A 16,736-nucleotide genomic window follows, 5' to 3' on the forward strand; every position below is an offset into this window, starting at 1 on the left:
TTTGCATGTATATCAAACATCAGGAAGTTTATTTAATTTTTTTTTTATCCTGTGCCCGTGGAATGGGGTGGGAGCAGTCCTATAGGAAAAGAGAAGATTTTCCAGGCATAAAATCGAGCATAAAAACATGGGTATCGTGCATTTACAGGAGTTCCAATTGAAGTCTTTGGGAACAAAAACACCTAAATACACAAAAAAAAAGAAAAAAAAAAAGGTCATGTACTTTTTTGAACGTAGAGCGACAATTGTCAATAAGTATATTAAGCATAATTTGAAAGAATGAGATTCTGCATAACCAGCCGCAGTCAGACGAAACGAGCAGCAAACCGCTCAAGTGTGAGCTGGGGGCTTAAAGTAAAAACTCTAATGCCGCGTACACACGATCGGACATTCCGACAACAAAATGCGTGGATTTTTTTCCGACGGATGTTGGCTCAAACTTGTCTTGCATACACGCGGTCGCACAAATGTTGTCGGAAATTCCGAACGTCAAGAACGCGGTGACGTACAACACGTACGACGAGCCTAGAAATATGAAGTTCAAGAAGTTCAGTGCGGCTCTTCTGCTTGATTCCGAGCATGCGTGGAACCTTGTGCGTCGCAATTGTGTACACACGCTCGGAACTTCCGACAACGGATATTGTTGTCGGAAAATTTGAGAACCAGCCCTCAAATTTTTTGTCGACAACAAGCCCCCATCGAGCATTTGTTGTTTGGAAATTCCGAGTGTGTGTACGCGGCATAAGAAAATTTGTTTTTTCGAAATACACCAATGAGAACATGCTGGGTGATTCATACATGCAGTTTCAAAGAACAAATAGCTATCTTTTTTTTTTTTCCCCCCCCAGGTTGACCTATCCATTTTAGGAGGATTTTTATAGTTATCGTGTTATATTTTCTATGTTTCATCAATGTGGCAGGAAGACAGCAGGTGGGAGACTCGAAGTACAGAAGTACGCCAACACTGAGATCTCGACCACTTTGTGGTTCTTCAGATGAAAGCTGCAGTTCCTTGAGTTAATTTGCTCCCCCGTGCGCTTGCAACGCTTTGCTTTGCTCACGTCTCCTCCGAGGACCCCGAAAACATAGTACTGCGTTAAATGGATTCCAAGCAAAATGACGGCTATTACGGTGTACCTTATTAGATCGTTAACTTCTCCAGAGAGGGACTGCATTGAACTGTTCTGTTTAAAGCATCGCTGAATGTGTCAGTGCTACGTGGGAAACAACTAAAGCAAATATCAGTTTGGATGAATCCATCATTTTCGTAAAGTGCTGAGCAAACTGTGCTATATAAACCCTGTATAATAATAATAACAAAATATAATACATAATAAAGTATATAACTAAGGTGTGCTGAACACAAAAAAAAGATGGATCCAACGGTACGACATCACCTACCTTCCAGCCCTGCGGCAGCTTCATTTCCCTTAATGCTTGTTCCTTCATGTGTTTGCCATCAACAAATAGCTCAGATCTGCAGACAGTCCTTGTCCCTCCAGGGGCACAGTGTAGTCTTTAGGCAACTGCGGCGATATCAAGGGAGGCAAGTAAGGGAGTGTGTCTAAACTGTTACACGTTGTGAAAGTCAAGGGGGTGGGTAGAGGCACCAGCAAGAAGGCTGATGACAATAGATATATTTCCTGCTCTATTCATTCTCACCATTCAGACTTGTGCGAAAACAGATCTCAGGCTGTGGATTAGTCATGGTTAAAGTCAGCAGAAAGTCGTGGCAGGATGAACTGGGTCAATGTGTCAGTAAAAAAAAAAAAAAAAAACAAGAAAAATAAACAAGATAAAAAATATTAATAATTTAAAAAATAATAATATTATATACAAATGTAAAACATTAACATAATAATAATAATAATAATAATAATAATAATAATAATAATAATAATAATAATAATAATTAATAATAATAATAATAATTAATAATAAATTATTTTGATGTATTATTATAATTTTTGAATGATTTTTTTTTTTAATCCTTTTTAATTTATCTTGTTTGTTTATGTATTTATTTTTTAATGATTCCTTGATCCACTTCAACCTACCATCGGGCTTTTCCTGATCATTATATTGTTTACTATTTTTATGTTATTATTATTATTCTATGATTATTATTATTATAATTATAATAATAATAATAATAATAATAATAATAATAATAATTATTATTATTATTATTATTATTATTATTATTATTATTATTATTATGATTATTATAATAATCATAAAATAATAATAATAATAATAATAATAATAATAATAACATAAAAATAGTAAACAATATAATGATCAGGAAAAGCCCGATGGTAGGTTGAAGTGGATCATGGCATCATTAAAAAATAAATACATAAACAAACAAGATAAATTAAAAAGGATTAAAAAAAAAATCATTCAAAAATTATAATAATACATCAAAATAATTTAAAACATTAACATAATCAAATAATAATAATACATAAAAATAATAATAAAAAAAAAAATAACAAAGAAGCAAAGAAATTATCAGGAAAAGCCTTGTCAGGTTGAACTGGGTCATGGCATCATTGAAAATAAATAAATAAATACACAAGATAAATTAAAAAAAAAAAAGATTAAAAAAAATAACAATAATTTAAAATAATAACATTAATAATATTAATACATAAAAATGATTAAAAACATTAACATAATAATAATAATAATAATGCATAAAATACATAAAAATAATAAAAAATAACTAAGAAAAAAAAATTATCAGGGAAACAGATAGAAAAAATTATTTAAAAATAATAATAATGCATTAAAATTATTTAAAACATTAACATAATAATAAAAATAATAATACATAAAATACGTACAAATAATAAAAAACAACAAAGAACAAAAGCCATGGCAGGCTGAAAAACAATAATTTAAAATAATAATAATAATAATAATTATAATAATAATACATAAAAACAATTAAAAAAATTAACATAATAAAAAAAATACATAAAATACATAAAAATAATAAAAAATAACAAAGAAAAATAAAACAGGGAAATCCATGGCAGGCTGAACTTGGTCATGACATCATTAAATAAAAAAAATAAAAAAGATAAATTAAAACAAGATAAAAAAATAATTATTTAAAAAATGATAATAATATATAATTATATTTTTCTTTGTTTCTGTGATAACATTTTGCAAATTAGCAATTTTTCTTCATAAAAGTTGGCCATAATTTATACTGCTACATATCTTTGGTAAAAATAACCCAAATTAGTGGATATTATATGGTCGGTGTGAAAGTTATAGAAACTATAAGCTATGGTGAAAATCATAAAAAATTGATCACATCTGATGTACTGTACTGACGGCCTATCTCATTTCTTGAGAGCCTAACAAGCCAGGAAAGTACAAATCCCCCCCAAATTACCCCTTTTTGGAAAGTAGACATTCCAAGGTATTTAGTAAGATGCATGGTGAGTTATTTGAAGTTGTCATTTTTTCCCACAATTCTTTGCAAAATTAAGATTTTATTTTTTTTATTTTTTTATTTTTTTCACAAAATTGTCATTGTAATAGCTTATTTCTCCCACATGGAATGTGCATACCACAAATAACACCCCAAAGTACATACTGCTACTCCTTCCTGAATATTATGATACCACGTGTGTGAGACTTTTTCACTACCTGGTCACATACAGAGGCCCAACATGCAGGGAGCACCATCAGGTGTTCAAGGAGCATATATTACACATCTAACTTGTTGACTACCTATTACACTTTTGAAGGCCCTAGAGCACCAGGACAATGGAAACGCCCACAAAATGACCCCATTTTGGAAAGCTAACACCCCAACGTATAATCTATGAGGCATAATGAGTCTTTTGAATTGTTCATTTTTTTCTCGAAGTTTTTGGAAGATGTGGAAAAAAAATGAAAACGCATTTTTTTTACACAAAGTTGTCCGTTTATAAGATGCCCCATGTTGTGGAACAGGGGCAGACTTGTGTAGAAGTTGTCTACATACAAGTGGTATCCTTTGTCGAGTAGGGGGTATATGAGGTCCCAAACAACTTTCCTGCTTGATCCCAAGTAGTCCGGGCAATTAAGGGGGTGCAGCTGGATGTCCTTCCTTTCGTACACTATGAAGGCATATGTGTACCCTGTGGCTCGGTCACATAATTTGTACATCTTCACCCCATAGCGGGCCCTTTTGCTGGGGATAAATTGCTTAATTTTAAGCCTGCTGCTAAATTTAACAAGGGACTCAGGAGTAAACAAATGGGGGAATATTTCTTAAAAATAATTTTGTATTGGCCGAATTTTGTAAAGCCTGTCATAATTTATATATTTATCACTGAAATGTAGGAACCTCATGATCATGAGATATCTGGTTCTGGGCATTACCGCGGAGAAGATCGGCATGTGGTGATGGGGTGGGCTGATCAATAAAAACGCAATTATTTTTTTTTGGTGAGTCCCATACAAAATGTGAGGCCCAAAAAAACCTTCAACTCCTCCACTGTTAGGTCTCTCCACTCGTAGGGACGGGCATAATAGGATGTTGGATTATCCAAAATAAATTGTTGTGCAAACAGGTTGCACTGGGCCACAATTGACGCTAACATGTCCTCCGTAAAAATGTAATAAAAAAATTGATTGGGGAAAAATTCTCTGTGTCCACCTGGACTCCTGGCTGGGCAGTGAAAGGGGGAACGTTAGCTTCTCCTGAATTAGGAGGAAGCCACAAGGGGTTCTGAAGGGCATAGGGAAGGCTGGCATGGGTCCTAACCCTTTGGGGCTGAGGTGACACCCCACTGTTACTTGGCCTTTCTTGCCGAGGTACTGCGGTGCTGGTGGTTGGCACTGCGATGCTGGTGGATGCCACTGCCTCCTCACCAGAACACCTTTGGCGGGCAGAATATCTTCCTCCTCTGAGTCTGTCGGTGTTCTACTACTGAGGACTGGCTCATAATTTACGTCAGACTCAGAGTCCGAATTTGAAAGAGAATCCGAAAAAGAGAGCTCCTTGATGCTCTCGTCGACCATGGAAAGTATTTGGTATGCCTTCTCGATGGAGAAGCATCTTTTGGACATGGTTGCTGGTGGTGATGAGACTGCACAGATGTGTGTAATAAGCCTGCACTGATGAAGTGGCACAGATGTGTGGTAAGCCTGCACTGATGGGCACTGATGAGGTGGCACTGACGAGCACAGATATGCACTGATGAGGTAGCATAGATGGGCACTGATGAGGCAGCACAGATGGGCACTGGTGAAGCAGCACAGATGTGCACTGATTGATTGCACAGATGTGCACTAATGAGGCGGCACAGATGGGCACGGATATGCACTGATGAGGTGGCACAGGTGGGCACTGATGAGGTGGCACAGATGGGCACTGATGAGGTGGCACAGATGTGCACTGATGAGGGGGCACAGACGGGCATTGATCAACGATGGCACAGATGGGCACTGATGGCACAAATGGGCACAGGTGGGCACAGATGGCACAGATGGGCACTAGTTTTAGATGGCACTGATGATAATTGGCACCATGGTACTGATTGGGCACCGTTTGGGCACTTTATTTTTTTTTACTGTAATGATCAGGAATCACTCACGATTCAGCACAGAAGCTCTCCCTCCTCACACGCCGTCTCTGTGTGAGGTGGTAGAGCCGGCAATGAGAGATAATCTCATATGTATACATCTCTCATTGGCCACACTGATCGCGCAGTAAATGGCTGCTGTGATTGGCCATTTACAGCGATCTGTTATTGGCTGTGTCCAAGGGACATGCCCAACACAGATTTTCCCCGATGAGCGCTTACAAGAGCGTGCGGGGAGAGAGGAAAGGGGAGGACGTCAATAGACGTGCTCCTGGCAATGTAGGTCCACGCTGTAGCCGTTATTCGGCTATAGCGCGGATCTGAAGCAGGTAAACTCATTAGCAAACATTTATAATATTGCAGCATGCCAATTCTTAGGTGTGATGGCTGCATACGTTTTCTTTTTTAGGCTTTCTTTCCTTAATTTTACCTGGTGATATAGCTGGTAAGTGTTGTTTTTTTAACAGAACAACAGAGCAAGCTGTCCTGCAGATGTAACAGTTACACTGACAGGGGTGCTTACAATGAGCAGCTTTTATTTGTTTAAAACACTCTTACCTGTTCCATTGGGCTTCCTCGGCTATGAAGTATTTAGGCATTAAAATTACTCTGAACCCTTCTACAACTGCATTAACTCTCACGTGGTTCGGCAGGTACAACACCTTCAAAATGACGATGTTGCCCCAGATTTTAGATTTAATTCAAGCGCTACCCATTAAAACGAATCTAAATGCCTAAGCACAATTTTGCAAATTTGACATGTGTTAGTAAAACTGTACATATCATCACAACTACTTTGTGCATCCAGGTGGATTATACCTTGTTATTCTCAGGACAAATTATGCTTTCATTTGCTGGTATAATGGATATCTCCTGATTTTTTTTTTATTATCAAAGGAAAACTGGCCCAAAACGGTAAAATAAAACAGAACATTTCCTATCAAATACTTACCATAATTTTCCTTTCCTGATGGACTCCATGGCAGCATACGTAAGGGTTAACACCACCTCCTGTCCACTCCCATAAATGTTCCGAGCCAGAGGCCCAGTTCTGTAACCAGCCTACTCATGACACTGGGAGGGAACTGCCATGAAGTCCATCAGGAAAAGAAAATTACGGTAAGTATATGATAGGAAATTTTCTGTTTTCCTGACAGACTTCATGGCAGCATACGTATGGGAACTAACTAGCCATACACCCTATGGGCAGGCAATGTTGAACCAAAGGCTTTAATTTGTACCATCAACAGACAGGACCTTCAAGCCAAAATAAACAGAGGATAAAGAAAGAGGTTCTACACAATAATGAGCTATAAATGTATTGATTGAGGACCACAAGGCCACACTGCAGATTACATGCTGTGAAGCTGCCCAAGATGTAGACACACTCCTGGTCGAGTGAGCAGTCACTACCTCCAAAGGAGCCAAGCCCTCAGCTCTGTGAGCCTGTCGGACACAATTGTCCAAGATGAGGCACAATTTCCTGTGTTCTTTCCAGCAAAAAGAATGAACAGGGGTTCTAAAAGCCTGAAGGAAGCTGTAGCTTGTAGATCTAACTTCACAATATCTGAGAAATTCCTAGAACCAAAGAAAGGGCAATCTTATACGTAGTTCATGTGTGAACACTATTGGTCTAAGGCGGGAACCTAATATACACTTTGACACAGGTGTCTGTTTTTTTTTTTTGTATTTTCACATTTGTTTTACACTTGCCAAGTCACTCATAGTAGCACAGAAGTCAGATCACTATTTTGTAAGAGAAATGGCACTGCTGAGAGTCAAACTCAGGATTCCCAGTTTACTAGATAGGCACTTTAACCAACTAAGCCACAATACAACCTCTCCCACATCTAAAGGATGCATGTTAGGGCTCTAGAGGTTGACAGAACAATTTCTTGGTTCACCATGAAAGACTGATTATCCTTGGGAATTGATTCAAGCATAGGTAACAGCACCACTCGCTCTGGAAAGAACATTAAGAAAGGTTCTTCATGACCAATGCTTCAGTTTCTGAGGCTTTTTGTGCTGACGTGATAGCCATGAGAAAGGCGAACTTGACAGAGGTCTTTAATGGATACAGTCTGAAAACACTCGGCTCCATTTCCCAAGAGGGAGTCAAGACCAAGAGGGAGGTTCCATTTGTGAAGCATCTGCTTACTCCGAGGTCTGTGCCTAGTTGTTCCCTTACAGAATTGTTGGACAGGAAAAAATTACTAGATCTGGATAAACCTGTGAAGGCCGATAAAGCTGACAAGTGTACTCTGAGGGAGCTGACCAATAAGGCCAGATCTAAATCTGACTGGAGGAAGCCTAGAATATTTTGAACTTCAGGGTCCGTCAGCAGCAGACATGTATTGCACAAACTTTGACCAGATTCTCCTATAAACTTTGTTTGTGCTCACTCTCCTAGTATTCATAGGAGCGAATATGACTCTGGAGGAGTAGCCAAGGACCTCCAATCTCAATAACCAGACCATCATACACCACTGTGCTGGACATTGATGTAGAATTGCACCCAGTGACAGAAGGTCTGGCCTAAGGGGAAGGGGCTCTGGGTTCTGGTAGCTGGACTGTGGAAGCAAGGGGAATTTGGCCAATAAGGCACCACTGCTGCTGCCTCCACAACTTCTGTTCTGAGTCTTCATAGAACCCCAAGGATGACTGGGACTGGAGGATCCATCAGGGTATCTGTCCTGAAGCCTTGGAGATACCAGCCCCACGTATAATACTTCTCCAAGTTCTTCTTGCATGGGGAGGCAAACAAATTGACTTCTGGACTGACCCCCCCTAAGAACAAAATCCACTTGAAAACCTCCACATAGAGAGACCATTCCTTGTTGTCCAGTTGGACTCTGGAAAGAAAGTCTGTTAAAATATTCTGGACTCCGGGGACATAAGCCAATGATATGTTGGCTAGATTCTTCTGAGCCCAGGACATAATCGGCTTGTAGGGTGCCGAAGGCTGCCTGTAGTTTCAGAATGTTCAACACATTCTTGTGAAACTGACAGCCCCACCTGCCTTGAGCTATCCCCAATAGGCAGTAGGCCCCCCATCCCTTATTTCTGGCATCGGATGTGATTGTGAACCAGGTAATGGGGGCAATGGAATGACAAATGAGTAAGTTTCTCTGTTGCAGCCACCAGGGACTTTCTCTCATGACTGAGGTTATGTAGATGAGCTTCCTGGCTCCCACTGCTGGAGAAACCCGCTCTGAAAGGGCCGCATTCTCCAGAGCATTCACTTGACCACCGATAATTTTAGACACTGAAAGGCATGCAAGTGGGAAGAAGACAGGGCCAGGAGTATTCTGTTCCAGATCATCGGGATCCAGAAGCAAAGCAATGGTCCTCTTGATAATATAAAACTGAGCCCTAGGGTACAAAAGAGACTGAGTGGGCTCCAGGTGGCTGTTTCCAGATTCAGCAGCCAGCCGAATTTGAGGAGCATTGAAAAGACCTTAGCTCTGGGCTCCAGCAGCTTCCCTCTGTCTTGGGATAGTAGTAGAAGGTCATTCAAGTAAAGATGCAGGCGTATGCCTCTTGTTTTGGTAAACACTATAACAACCAACTTATGCCCTGTACACACGGTCGGACTGTCCGGCGGAAAATGTGCGATCGGAGCTCGTTGTTGGAAATTCCGACCGTGTGTGGGCTCCATCGGACTTTTTCCATCGGAATTTCCGACACACAAAGTTTGAGAGCTGGCTATAAAATTTTCCGACAACAAAATCCATTTGCGTAAATTCCGACTGTGTGTGGTAATTCCGACGCACAAAGTGCCATGCATGCTCATAATAAATTCCGAGACAGAACTGCTTGATCTGGTAAAATTAGCTTTCGTAATAGATATAGCAGTTTCGTCACGCTGCAATGTTTTCAATTGTTTAATGCAGCGCACTCTCTTCTTCTTTATAATGCTAGAAGAATAAAGTTGTTTTGCAGCTCATATTCACACAGATTTCTCATAAACTTCTTTCTTTATTATTTCTCGTGATTTCATGAATATAATATTTTTATTTGTCACATCTACCGAAAAAAATTTAGATTTTTTTATATTTATTTATTTTGTATTATTTGTTGTATTTTTTTTTTTAATCCAGATCTCCTGTTTTTTTATTTTTTTGGTGATCTCCAGAATTGTTTTGGGTGTGTTTTGTGTGTCAAGTTACCACAACATCATTATTATCTTGTCTTTTTTAATCTCAAGGAGGTTGGTTGTTGTTGGTGTCCCTTGTTAATTTCACATTGTACTTTGGAAATGTACCTGCCTCCTCACAAACAAACTGTCCTTTTTGAAGGAAAACACACATAGGCAAGTATTAGTTAAAAAAATACCTTTATTAAGAGGTCCTAACCAAATAAAGAGGGAGGCAACTAGAGAAACAGCAGAAATTGGCGAAGCCTTTGGCCCCCAGGGCACACATCAACTATTTTCAGGCAAAATTGGTGGCCTGAGGAGTCCTTATCTAAGGGAGTACAATCTGGTCCAGAAGTCCAAGAGATCATGAACAGCAGCAGATGACATCTATGTCCCCAGGTTGTGGTCATACAACAGCCTGCATCTTTTGTCAGACCAGACTGAACCCAGGCCATCACTTTCTTGTCTTCCTTCCACTCTTCCTTCCAGGCTGTGGCTGTGGTGTTGGAGGTGTGGCAGGAGGAGGAAGATGATGCAACTCACACAGGTGGGTATTGGGTGTGATTTGGGCCCTCAACCCCTTATTTAGTGTTTTATAAATTATTTCCTCACACATGAGGCGTTGGCCCTCCTCCATGTCCTGCCGTTTGGTGGCAGCCATGGAGGCAAAGTCCTCTTCACGAGTGGGGGTGGCTCTGAGGGACGCAGAAGCTTCCTGAATCAGCCTGAGCGATGACTCGTCCACGTTACTTCTCTTCCTAGGTCTTTTGTTTGGAAGGCAGAGGGGAGGAACCTGTGATTCTGTGAGGCTCCTACTGGGCCCAGCCACCTCCTGGCTGACACTAACCCCTGCCTCCTCCTGGCTGCCACTAACCCCTGCCTCCTCCTGGCTGCCACATTCCACAGCCTCCTCCTGGCTGAGGTCTTCCCGTGTATGAAAAAAGGACATAGTTTTAGTTTTTTCTTCATCAATCACACACAATTTTCATCTCATGACTGTTGAAAATTGAATGTTAATAAATAGAAAAGACTATCATTCTGAGCCCAGCATTTTTCATTCTTGTCCCAATTTTTGACCACTACTGTCTATTGATATGTAAACGCCTTTATTAAATCAGCAATTAGTGATCAATAATAACATCTAGGAAACATCATTTATGTGTTGCCAAGAAATCTGTAGAACAATGCTATACCTGACTCAAGCTGAGCTCCTCCATTTCTTCCTGGCTGGAAGTCCCAGGTTGGACATCGGAAGCCTCAGCTGGGGTGGAAGGAAGAGTGGAAGGTAGGGTTGAGAGGGATTCCCTGACTTCATTCTGGTCTGACAGAAATTGTAGTCTCTCATAGTACCACAGCCTGGGGACATAAACGTCATCTGCTGCTGCTCCTGATCTCTGTGAATCCTGGACTTTCTTGCGCTTCCTAAGATATGTGCTCCTCAGGCCACCAATTTTGGCTTTTAAATAGGGCATGGTTGCCGTGGGGACCACCGGCTTCACCAACTCCAGCAGTTTCTCCAGCGCTGCCTGCCTCTTGTTTATGATTACAATGCGGGTGTTTGACCTGCCACAGACAGGGCAGCTCCCTGTATTTGTCTATGAACAGGGGGAGGAAGTTGTGATCATTGAAGCCATCCATTTTGTCTCTGCAAGGAACAACACAAGACAAACCCTAATGTCAGGCTAAACTCTCCTAATCTTGTCCCAACATAGGCCTCAATCTATAAGCAGTATAGGCCCAAGGTAAAATTGTACCTTCGTTATCACGATCAGCGCTTCCGATACTCCTTCTTCCGCTCACAGATCGTACGTACGATGCACGCTTTATATACACTGCGCATGCATGAAACTCCGCCCGCCCCTGATGTTCTTTCTAGTCTATTCCCCACCCCTTCTCTTTCGGTGCAGTGGGTGAGAGCACATGGCGGAGACAGAGCAGGTGCATGATAATTCCAGCAACGAGGAGGAGGAAAGCCCGGAGCCAGAAACATCATGATCCCGGAGGAGATTTAAGGCCTCAAATATGGCCTTTGTAGAGCTGGTGGAGATGGTGGACATATTGAAAAGGGCCGTCTATGGTGGGAAGTATGGACCTTGCCCAAACCCAAATGTCAGAAAGGCCAAGATCATGGCTAAAGTTGTGAAGAGTCTGCACAGAAATTTTGGGGTACTACGATCCAAGGATCAACTGAGGAAATGGTGGTCGGACCTCAAATTAAGGGAGCATGATCAGTAAAGAAGGATCAGGAGAGTGCTGCAATAAAGTAAGTAGTTGTCCTGTGTTCCTACTCTTTCTCTTTATTACGTTCGTGCTGCTCCATGTGCTTTTCTTTACTGTTGTACAGTTTAAAATGGCAACTTTCATGTTTATGGGCACATTAATCGTTCGTGGGAAACATTGTTCGTTCGGCCACTAAAATACGATGTTTTGGCCAGATGCAGTTCAATACCGTTTTTCTGGCCTACTTCTATTAAAAAAAGTTTGATGTCTAGATGGGTTTGTAACTAGAATGAAATGCTAACTAGATTCTGTGTAAGGAGAAGACACACTAAATATCATTCGATCCTTGATACGATGTTTTTGGCAGATGCAGGTTAACTACATTTGTTCAGGCGTATTTGTATGAAAAGAAGTTTAGTACATTGTTGTCTAGATGGGTTTGTAACTAGAATGAAATGCAAACTTGATTCAGTGTAAGGAGAGGACACTCAGCAGCTGTTTACACATCTGGACGCTGGAGCACTAGTGTGGGACAAAAGAACACCCTTCTTATTAGGGTGTCCCACACAGGTGCTCAAGTGTATACTATAGGGGTGTCTCCATCTGTGAATCTTGCACAAAACAGGTAAGTATTCAAGCTTTGCAAAGGAAAAAAAAAATTCTTCAGCTTGGAACTCTGCCAAAACAGACAGACAATTGTACCCCACTTCCAAGCAATGTTTTATATTCCTATTTCTGCCATCAAATATCTGTGTGCTAAGTATACCTATTTTTGTTCACATAGGGGAGAAAAGACTTGGAGGACACCACTCATCAGAGGACACCAGGGACCCCCCACCTCAGGAAGAAGGGGAAATCCCCAAACCCAACCAGAGGACAAGGAGGGAGACGTTGTAGAAATTGTCACCACAACAGGTGAGTGTCTGCGAACATAGCCTCAGGTAATAGATGGATGCCTGCATATTTATAATACATGGGTGTGTTTTTTTGGTTTTTTTGTAGGTGATCGGGATGTTGTGGAAGAGGAATGACATTTCACCAATGAAAGTGCCTGGATCCTCATTGGGGAGATAATGGGGTGTAATAGAGATTTAGAAAACCTAAAGGAAAACATCAATGATGTTCAAAACAAAATGAAGAACATCATTGATGTTTTAGGGAGAATCTAAAACACCCAGAAATCCCTAAATTTCTTCAGCTTTTTTTGTTTTATGACTAATTTTTTTACGTATTTTAAAAGCCAAATTTAGAAGATGCACACAGTGTGTCAACATGTGCTATGTGCCATCACGGGAGATCAATGTACGTGTTTTGTGGGCGTAACCCCTTCCTCGGTAATAAAGTAGCTGAGAGGAAGGGGTTGCGCCCACAAAACACGACCATTGATCACCCATGATGGCAGCTAGCACATGTTAACATTAGGCAATTTGTGTGCATCTTCTAAATTTGGCTTTTAGAGGGGTGACTTCACCCCATCTGCTGAACGCAATATCAAACACAGTTTGTACATACTCATGTCTGATATTGCCTTTATAAAAGTTGAATTTTGTAAGTTCCAGAGTTGTGTATTGTTTTATGGTTTTAAACATGCCTGTTTTACCTATAAAAGGCCATTTATCATTAATGTGACTTAAAAAAATGTTATACAACAAACATGTTGGTTTGTTCAAAAACCCTTTTATGAACGCACATGTGATTGTGCTTTGATTAAAAAGTATGATAATCAACAATGTGTGGCTTCTTCTTTCAATGCTCAAAAGCATTTTTTGGAGTAAAGTTGGTGTTTTCAGTGGCAATGGGGGTTATTTACTAAAGGCAAATCCACTTTACACTACAAGTGCAGTTTCAGTGCAGTCTCAAGTGCACTTGTAGTGTAAAGTGTATATTCCTTTATTAAATAACACCCAACAGTGCTTTCTAATTTTACACAATCACGCCATTTTCATGACTCCCCAAATTTCGGTCATGGTGCTGAAAATTATTAATATTTTTGTCAGTAATGCATTACATACATTAACAACAAAAACTTTGGCCAGCCCCTCCTTACTTACACTATTGGCAGCCCACTGGACAGGTAAGAAGTGTCATAATACAAAAATATGAATACACTGTACAAATTGGAGCACAATTTTAACATTCTGCAATTACCTATCAAGATAATAATAGGATACAAAAACTTTAAACAGTACCATTTGAGTATTCAGGCAGGCCCTTGCACTACATGCTTTGGGGAAGTAATCCATAAATCTGACCACAAAAGAGGTAGGTATAGTGTGTATGGGTTTGGCAAAGTCAGCAGATAGAGGATTGGTATCGGTTGACTTAGTGGTTGGGGGGAGGGAGGGCTCCAAATGAGTTTGGGACCCAAAAAAAAAAAGCCTCTGGCACTCGGCCAGAATTTAAGAACACAAATAAAATTTTTACACATTTTAGGGGGTGTTTAGAGTAAATCACTACAATGGAGCTGACAAAATACATTGTGAAGTGACTAGGCGAGGTGGATATGGGCCCAGGAGAGCATGCTGGGGAGGTAAGTGAAGGCAAATATGTATGAAGAACAAAAAAAAAAAAGTTTAAAAAATCCAGCATGCATGAGGATAAAGGGGACATTCACAGCATATTACAATCATGGTAATTAGGGAATGATGAAAGAAATACAATATATTATCAAACATTAAATACAATAAAATGTGATGTTAAAGGATAAATCTTACCTTAATATAGTCCTTCTGCAGGACCTGTATGATGGCAGAACAGGTCTCCGGGATAATGATCCCCAGAGCCTGGGGGGAGATCGAGAACTTGAGGTCCTGCAGGCTTCTCCCCGTCGCCAAGTACCGCAACGTGGCGACTAGCTTCTGCTCCGGAGTGATGGCTTGCCGCATGCAGGTATCCTGCCTGCTGATATAAGGGGTCAGCAAAGCCAGCAAACGGTGAAATACGGTTCCGTCATCCTGAGAAAGTTCCTGAAATCGTCAGGATTATTCTCATGGAGCAAAGGCATGTGACAGAATTGGTCACGCTGGAGCAACCAATTCTTGGTCCATGAACTCCTCCCCACCCTTTTCATGGACTGGGCTTGTGTCAAAGTAAGAACCCCAACACCAAGCCCGTGCACAGCACGAACTCTACGATGAGTACGTACACGCAACATGGCTTCAAAACGGTTGGCTGGTCAGAACGAAGTAACAGAACGCACTGAACAACAGCAAGGCCTGTGAAAAGCGACCTGAAAATCAGTAACGAGCGGACAAGAACACACTGAATAAACCAATGGGAAATCACTGCACGCACTGAAGACCAGATACAAACCCACAAGCACAAACTGAACAGCAGAAAAACGATCTGAAAACCACGAGTCTGAAAAAGCGCGAATCGTCTCTCACCAAACTTTTACTAACACGAGATTAGCAAAAGGAGCCCAAAGGGCGGCGTGCTTGGTATTTAACTGCCCTTTTATAGTCTCGTCGTACGTGGCGTTCCGACAACTTTGTGCGACCGTGTGTATGCAAGACAAGTTTGAGCCAACATCTGTCGGAAAAAATCCGATGGATTTTGTTGTCGGAATGTCCGATCAATGTCCGATCGTGTGTACAGGGCATACGACTTTGAAAAACATGCAACAAACTCAGCTTCTGGAATACCCGAGGTCAAGTTTTTTAGCAGACGTTTGAGGGGATGGCCTCTTCACCAGCTCTTCCTAAAATCCTGAAATGGTCTGTAAAAGCATGCAATTCCCGCACCCTCTGAACTTCTGGGCGTTACTGGATGCTTAACATAGAATATTTCAGTTGCATTACTGCAAGTTTAATGCCGTATATTTCAGTGCATTACATGCCATTTAATGCAGTACATTTCTGGGCATTACTGCACGCTTAATGCAGTATATTTCAGTTGCGTTACTGCAAGTTTAACACCACATACAGTATCTCACAAAACTGAGTATACCCCTCACATTTTTTCATGTGACAACACTGAAGAAATTACACTTTACAACAAAGTAAAGTAATGAGTGTACAGCTTGTATAACAGTGTACATTTGCTGTCTCCTCAAAATAACTCAACACACAGCCATTAATGTCTAAACCGCTGGCAACAAAAGTGAGTACACCCCTGAATGAAAATGTCCAAATCGGGCCCAAAGTGTGAATATTTTGTTTGGCCACTATTATTTTAAAGCACTGCCTTAACCCTCTTGGGCATGGAGTTCACCAGAGCTTCACAGGTTGCCACTGGAGTCCTCTTCCACTCCTCTATGACGACATCACGGAGCTGGTGAATGTTAGAGACCTTGCGCTCCTCCACCTTCCGCTTAAGGATGCCCCACTGATGCTCAATAGGGTTTAGGTCTGGAGACATGCTTGGCCAGTCCACCACCTTTACCCTCAGCTTCTTTAGCAAGGCAGTGGTCGTTTTGGAAGTGTGTTTGAGGTCGTTGGAATACTGCCCTGCAGCCCAGTCTCTGAAGGGAGGGGATCTTGCTCTGCTTCAGTATGTCACAGTACATGTTGGTATGTATGATTCCCTCAATGAACTGTAGCTCCCCAGTGCCGGCAGCACTCAAGCAGCTCCAGACCATGACACTCCCACCACCACGCTTGCTTGACTGTAGCCAAGACACATTTATCTTTGTACTCCTCACCTGGTTGCCGCCACACACGCTTGACACCATCTAAGTTTATCTTGGTCTCATTAGGCCACAGGACATGGTTCCAGTAATTCATGTCCTCAGTCTGCTTGTCTTCAGCAAACTGTTTGTAGGCTTTCTTGTGTATCATCTTTAGAAG

General features: G+C 40.9%; 1 protein-coding gene across 1 annotated transcript in view; it reads right to left on the reverse strand.

Moving 5' to 3' along the window:
- The window catches only part of LOC141129291 (beta-1,3-galactosyltransferase 5-like), a 108,038-nt gene extending 106,357 nt beyond the window's left edge, over positions 1-1,681 (reverse strand). The window contains exon 1 of the mRNA XM_073617232.1: positions 1,402-1,681. Coding sequence (XP_073473333.1) covers positions 1,402-1,449 — 48 coding nt within the window. The 5' untranslated portion in view covers positions 1,450-1,681. The remainder of the gene's footprint in view (positions 1-1,401) is intronic.
- Between the last annotated feature and the right edge of the window lie 15,055 nt (positions 1,682-16,736).

The sequence above is a fragment of the Aquarana catesbeiana genome, linkage group LG02 (assembly GCF_042186555.1).
Source record: "Aquarana catesbeiana isolate 2022-GZ linkage group LG02, ASM4218655v1, whole genome shotgun sequence".
Taxonomy (NCBI): domain Eukaryota; kingdom Metazoa; phylum Chordata; class Amphibia; order Anura; family Ranidae; genus Aquarana; species Aquarana catesbeiana.